Below are 7650 nucleotides of genomic sequence, written 5' to 3' on the forward strand. Positions count from 1 at the left end.
TACACTCCATGAATTTAAATATGTTGAAATCAATTTTTAAAAAATATATATCAAATAGAGTAATTTATGTTTTTAAAAGTTTTAAAAGTTTTTTATATATATTATTTGTGTGTTTCAGGGAAGAGTTGTAGGTTGAGATGGTTCAACCAACTAGATCCAAAGAATCCATTCAGTCCATGAATTTAAATATGTTGAAATCAATTTTTAAAAAATATATATCAAATAGAGTAATTTATGATGAAATAATTTTTAAAAGTTTTTTATATATATTATTTGTGTGTTTCAGGGAAGAGTTGTAGGTTGAGATGGTTCAACCAACTAGATCCAAGAATAAAGAAGAATCCATTCAGTGAAGAGGAGGAAGAGAGGCTAATGGAAGCACATAGAGTGTATGGCAAAAAATGGGCTATGATTGCAAGGCTTTTTCCTGGCAGAACAGATAATGCTATCAAGAACCACTGGCATGTTATCATGGCCAGATACTACAGGGAGCAAAAATCCTTTCCTTCAAGGACCAATAGGAAAATCAGAAGATATAATAATAATAACCGTCAGAGCCTTCTCTTCAGTAGAAATAACATCACCACCAGTACTACTAGTGGTTATTATGGTGGTCAGTTTATTAATGGTTCAGCAACTATTACTCACATGGCTACTGCTTGTTGGAGACAACAACAAGATAATAATAATGAAGAGGACCCTAATGGCTTCTATAATCAACAACAGTTTCCTTTTGATTATTGTTTCTTCTCTGCTGGTAAGTGTTCTTTATTTCATTCATCTCATGTATCTCATGTATTATTTTAATGGTGATGCAAATAGTGGCATTGTTTTCTGAAACTTTTTCAAGGTGCTTGAAATAATGGCACTGTTTTTAAGTAGTAAGTAAATTAAAACATTTAACATAATTAATGAAGAAACTTTTAGGAATTAATATTGCACAACTGACATTAAACATAAAAAAAATGTAAATAAAAAAAATATTAAATATTTAAATTCAACAAACATAATTTTTATTTTTTAGTGAGTTTTATATTGAATTTGTTTGACAATCTACTGTATTATTGACTGAAATTGACTCTTACAGTATTCCTAGCATTACTCTATTTAATAATAAACACATTATACTTAGTGGAACTTATTACCTTCACACAGCTCCATGCTAACTTTGTTATTAGTTCATCTTTTTTTTCTTAATTTTATTTTGTTATTTTTATTTTTTATTTTTGAAGGTGCAACTAGCAATTATGATAGGTATTATTGGGATAATACTAATGACGACGGTGATGAATATCATAATCTTCGTCATACTCATCCCCAACAATATCTCTATCAAATGCAAATGCCAAAAGACCACAACTTTTACAGTTACTCATCGGGTTCCTCTTCAACAATTACAACAACACCCCATGTTTGTTTGGCCATGGAGCTATCATCGTCATCAACAACATCATCCTTTGCTCAAGACAGGAACAAGGTAGAGATGGTAAAATTTTCCGAGACGCGGGGATCTTTGCGGGGACTGTCCCGAATGAGGATTCGATTGTGGGGAATTTTTTCCGTAAGGATGGGGATGGGGACAAAATTCCCCCGAAGCAGGCGCGGGGACCCGAGCGGGGATCCTCGCCCCGTCCCCGCTATTTCCCGAAATTAATGAATTCCTTAAATTATCTTTAATAGTTTATTTCTCATATATGTTTTTTAGTCATTTCTCACGCACACATATATATAGAAACCCAAAACTCCTATTCTTTATTTGCATAATCCTTTGCTCATCGTTGCGTCCTCCATTGCGTTATTTCGAAAGAAGTCACCATCGTGTCATTTAGACTTTTTGTATAAAATCTTGCAGTTTTTGTACAAGATAGATACTTGCTTATTAATTTAATTTTTTTAGTTTAGTAATTTAACAATATATTTTAATCTATACTTTTAAATATTGATGATTAATTGATTACCAAAAATAATAAATTCTAATAGTATTTTATCATTTCTATTTATTTAAGTTTTAAGTATAAAAAACAATTTTTTCACACATTTTTATTTATTACTTTTTAATATCAAAAGAAAAAGATGTATAAGAAAGATATATAAAAAGATTATGCATATAATATTTTACTAAAAGTTTATGTACTTTGTGGCTTATTATATATAGGTAAAATAATAGGTAGATAATATGCACAACACAATAAGTGGTTATTCCATGAATGTTTTTATTTAGATATAAAAAAAAATTAATTTTTAATTTAGGTTAAAAATAAAATATTTATCATTTTGCGTATTATCGAGATATTTTTCAGGTAGGATTATTTTGCACGCTTCAGCTACAAAATTTAGGGATATATAAATGCATATTTCGTAAGCCTTCACAGTAAAATGAGGGACAAATATTACATACATATATATTTCATATAGTGTTAACGAAATATAAGTACTTTAAAATATAAATGTCACTGAATTTTTTAATTTTTGAATTCAAATAAAATATTATAATAATCACCACTAATAAATTCAAATTTTGTATTTAAGTTTGTATTTAACAAAAATTATGTTTACAAACTTATAAATTTTAAAGCAGAATGATTAATAATATTTTAAAATTTATTAAAAATATAAATTTTTAAAAAATTTAATTTTTTTATTTTTGAACTAAAATATAAAATTTAGATTTTCAATTTAATAATTTTTTATATTTTATTTAGATTTAAATATTTTTATTAATATTTATATTTTAAAATGAATAGAAAATAAAAACAAGAAATACCGATATGTATGTTTATTAGCTAATATTTTGTCGCTTCCTATTCTAGCGAAATATATAAAAATAATATTTGAACATGATTCATTGCCTGCATGCTAAATACGTATAAATTATTTTTAACTCATTTTTTACTAAGACCTACTAAATAAACGTTTATCCTTAAATTTTATAGTCAAAACTTGCGAAATAACCCTACCTATGAAATTATGGCCTAATAATAGAGTATAAATCTTTTGTTTTTCATCCAAATTAAGAATTAACGAACATTTTCATTTAAATAAAAGAAAAATGCGCGATTCTATGGTTGCTTATATATATGTTTGCAGATCCAGAAGCTGTTAAAACTTTCTCGGAAGTTGCTCAATATAGGTGCGGTCCAACATCATTGAGAAGCCATTCGAGACAAATAGAAAGGAATAGTTGCTTGAGTTTTTGGTGAATGCATGTGTTGGCCTATGTGTCACTGAAATGTTACATACCTGATAATGATATAATAACCTCTACATGTGTGTGAATTTCCCTTCCTTTCTCACATGGAAAAGTACTTTAAAAAAATTCTATATTTTAATATCAATGTTTTTTTCTTCGTCTATGACCCTCGCTCTGATAAGAGGTGTGAGGTGGCAGGGGTTGTTTTGATTTTGATTTTTTTTATATGACTGTCATTGGGTGAAATTCTCAAATATGAGTGTTGTGATTTTCGAAATACCTGAGGTTGAAAAGATTGAGAACGAGGGGCAAAAGCAAAATTGTGATGACACAAAATAAGAGGGCTGAATCATAATTTTCTTTTAATTTCGAAAACACAGCTTGATTGTGGCGAATTATACCTTTATAAATTTTTTAAAGGAAAAATAAGCCAATTGGCATATTGCTTTTGAATTATAATTAAAAATATAGAAAGATAATTCGCACTAGGGGTGTAATTGATTTGATTTGGTTTAATTTTAGACCAAAAATCAATCGAACTGACCTGTTCGATTCTTTCACAATATCAATCATTTGGTTTGTTGTTGCAAGACAACTGAATCGAATCGAATCAAATTAACAGCGGTTTAATTCGATCGATTTTTTTAATTTTTTAAATGCTGATAATCAGAATTTCAATCACCATAAAACAAAGTTTAGAACGGTCAATAAACTAAAATAATAAGAGTACGTTACATCTAAATTCAATATAATTTCAACTTGTCCTAATAATTACACATAAAAACAAAGACAATTAAAAATGTCTAACAAAGAACAAAAATAAATACACTTTAAAACTAAATAAAAAATAAAATAGCCACCATACTTAATCTAAATCCATACCAGATTCATCATCATCTTCTCCAGTTGGTGCAATTTCTTCAAAAACAAAACAAAGAAATCAATATAGATTATAAATTATAAATATAAACTATGAAAGGAACTTCAAATTTTTTTTTTGCATACCTAATTCAAATTTCTCAAACTTCTCAATAAGCTCCTTGTAAGACCCGAAAAATTATAAAAAGATTAATTGGATAATTAATCATTAAATTGAAATAGTTAAAACGCGTTCGGACGGAGTTAAAAATCAAGACTTAGAAATTTAAAAATTTAACTATGATAATTGGATTTAGTGAATTTTTTCGAGTGGAGAAATGTAATTTTATGCGAAAAAATGTGTAGAAACACGTATCGGTAAATTAATCGGCAATACTGACTTAAGTTTGTCCGGCACTGTGAGTGAGATAATTAATTATGAGTGAAGAGGGTTAAGAAATTGAAATTTATAATTGGAAAAACGAAAATGATTAGAATGCACTTTAAAACACTAATTTTAAAAGTTTTGGCTCAAAGTTGGGTCAACGGATTAAAACAAGTGAACCGGACTCAAGTCCACATATATAAATACTCCCCAACACACTTAACACCATCACAATTCAGATTTTATGGAGAAAGAGAGAGAGAGAGAGTTCCACGATGAGAGAGATGGGAAAACAAAAACCCTAACTCACTATTCACCTCCAACTTCATATATCACCATAACTTTTGATCCGAAACTTCGATTGACGAGTCGTTTGCGCCCATGTGTCGCTCTCTTCATCCTCTTTGATTCTCTTTAAGTATTGTGGTGAGTACCTTGAAGTTCTTTGTCCAGTTTTATTTTCCCTTTCAATTTGCATTTTGGATGTGTGTATATTAAGATATTGAGATTTTGGTTGTTTAGGGGTACTCTAGTAGGAACTATTGTTGGGTTTCATCACAACTCTTAGTGGATAAGGTAAAAAATCACTAAATCCTTGTGGATAGTTGAATTTGATAAACCCTAGTATTTGATTTTGGTACAATGTATGGAATTAGATTGAATAGATGTTGATGGGAGTTGAGTTGTTAATTTAGGGTGCTTGAGATTTTTCTATCAGTGGCTGGAACTTGGTGAATTGCTTGGAAGCTTGTGAGGATCAATCTTGGTGGTTTTGAGCTTGGAGGAAAATCGGCTAAGGTACGGTTTAAGTTTCATTTAAATACCATGTAATGTGCCATGAAGTCCTAGGCTAGATGCCCCTAGGAATAAGTTTGAATTGTGTGATTGGATTAGATTAAAATGTTGTAATTCATGAAGTGTTAGTTTTTATTTTAATTTGGTGATTGGTTGTTTATGAGTTGTGAGAATGTGGTATGAGCTTGATGATTGAAATTAAGAACTGATGAAATGAATTATTGAGTTGATGAGTTAATGAATGTTAGGCGGAGGCCGTAAATTTTGGGCCTGAGGCCGTGATCGGATAAGTCCGAGTAAGTGTGATTGATTGGAGTGTATGAATTTGGTTTGATTATGTTTGGATTTAGTAACTATTGCATTTGGTATTGAATATGTGAAAAGTAGTTGAATTTTTGAATTGTTGATTGAAGTAGTTCGGAATAAATGATAAGGCTTGGAATTGGATGAAAATGGGTGATTTGTGTTATAAAATAATTTGATATAATTTGAGAGTGATAATGAATTATTGACAGGTTTATAATGTGGATGAATTGGTTGTGGATATAATGAGAATTTGGTGATTTTATGAATAGAAATTATTAGATGGATTGATAAAGTGGAAGTTAAATTGCAAGGAGATGAATGGTTAAATAAGTAGAGAATGAAGGAATCTATGTTGAGATTTTTTACGGATGAATATTGTATGGCTTTAGTTTGGTTTGGATCGTGAACTCATTGAAATGAGAAATTTCTGGTTTTGGGTGAAAACGAGTTTTTGGCCAACTTCGGCGGACCGTAACTCGGTCCTCGGAGTTGAAAATTCAACGAAATTTTATTTTTATGAAAATTTATTCAATAATATTTCCAATGGTTCAACAATGGTTGAAAAATAAATTCTTTAGAAAACTTTACGAACATTTGAAGATCTAGTTTTAAAAATTGAATTATGTAGAAGTTGCAGAATTTTGAGGTCATGTGTACGCATCACCCATGCTTACGCATGATGGGCATTTCAAAATTTAAAGAATTTCGTGCGAGTACTGTGCGAGTACCATGCGTAAGCGCAAAAGTGGACTCGTGCGTACGCACAACCGCCCAGCTTTGCAGAAAATATATTTTTGTATTTTTAACCATTCTTTGAGCCTTCTAAACCTCTATAAATGCTGTTATTATTTTAAAGCGGTAAAATAGAGGGTAGAGGAGTTAGGAATGAGACCGAATACGTCAAGACATTGAATTGAGGAAAGATGAACTAAATGTGAAGTGAAGTATAATGAGGATGAAAAGGAGAGAGGATGATGATGAGATATTGTGATGACTTTTGATGATTATGATTATGAACGAAGTGAAATGAAATTGAGGAGGAAGTCGATAATGGAATTAACTCTGATTTGAGATGTACCTGCTTGGGTAGATGCAGTAGAGTGATTCTACTTGCTCCAGAATGTGGTTGAGATGTTCCTGGCTGGGTAGATGCAGTGGCGTGGTTCCACATGCTCTGGTGGTTTCATCCCGCTCGCAGAGGTTATGAGTTTTAACTTGGCAAGGATTGTGGTGGTGTACTGCCTGTCCAATATCGCAATAGACATGGGGATTGTGGTTGTTTACCACCTATGAGTTGTGAAAATTGTGATTTATGCACCTGGTAGGGATCGTGGTGATGTACCACTTGTCTAGGGTTGCAGTTAAGATAGGGATCATGGTTATTTACCGCCCACTGGTTTCCAATTAAAAATCTTGTGAGGATCGTGGTGGTGTACCACTTACAATGGTGGGGATCGTGGTGGTGTACCACTCACCAGGTGGGGATCGTGGTAGTTTACCACCCACCGCTTCTCAAGAGGACGATATCCAAGTTAGCTACCGGATGTGTCAGGTTTTGGCAAAGTAACCGACATGTGAGCTCATGGCTAGTAGGACAGATATGCATCATCTGCATTTGTTTGAGTTTGCTATTCTTGTCATGGCTTGTTTTCTTGTACATGTAAATGACTATATGCTAATTGACTTACTTGCATGTACTTGTGTATTACTTGTTTGCCTTGCTTGTGTTTGTATAATTGAGAGGTCCCTCATGCTGGTGTTGGTTGACACTGAGGGCTATTCTGTTTGGAGTTCGGAGAATTGTGGAAACATGGAGGTAAATGATTGTGGAAACTTTGATGAAGGTGAAATAGATCAGAATTCCCCGTTAATTACAGATTAGTGAGAACCTATGATGGAAATAATAATGTATGGAGTTTAACATTGCTTAGTGAGTTTTCTGTTGCCTTATATTGTATCTATTTGGCATTTTTACCGTATTAGAAACCCATGGATCGGGAGTTCTCATTCTGTATATATCAACTGTTATTCAAATGCAGGTTCTGGTGCTTCATGGTGAGCTGGAGTTCGTCTGGAAGATGGTGAAGTTATTCTGAAATCTACTTGTATTTTGTTT

The 7650-nt window shown here is 31.6% G+C and overlaps 1 protein-coding gene across 1 annotated transcript in view; it reads left to right on the forward strand.

The window, feature by feature from the left end:
* LOC110272011 (transcriptional activator Myb-like) overlaps positions 1-813 on the forward strand; it is a 2953-nt gene extending 2140 nt beyond the window's left edge. The window contains exons 2-3 of the mRNA XM_021123780.1: positions 119-172; positions 287-813. Of these exons, the coding sequence (XP_020979439.1) occupies positions 119-172; positions 287-807 (575 nt within the window). The 3' untranslated portion in view covers positions 808-813. The remainder of the gene's footprint in view (positions 1-118; positions 173-286) is intronic.

This window comes from Arachis ipaensis, chromosome B05 (assembly GCF_000816755.2).
Source record: "Arachis ipaensis cultivar K30076 chromosome B05, Araip1.1, whole genome shotgun sequence".
NCBI lineage: Eukaryota > Viridiplantae > Streptophyta > Magnoliopsida > Fabales > Fabaceae > Arachis > Arachis ipaensis.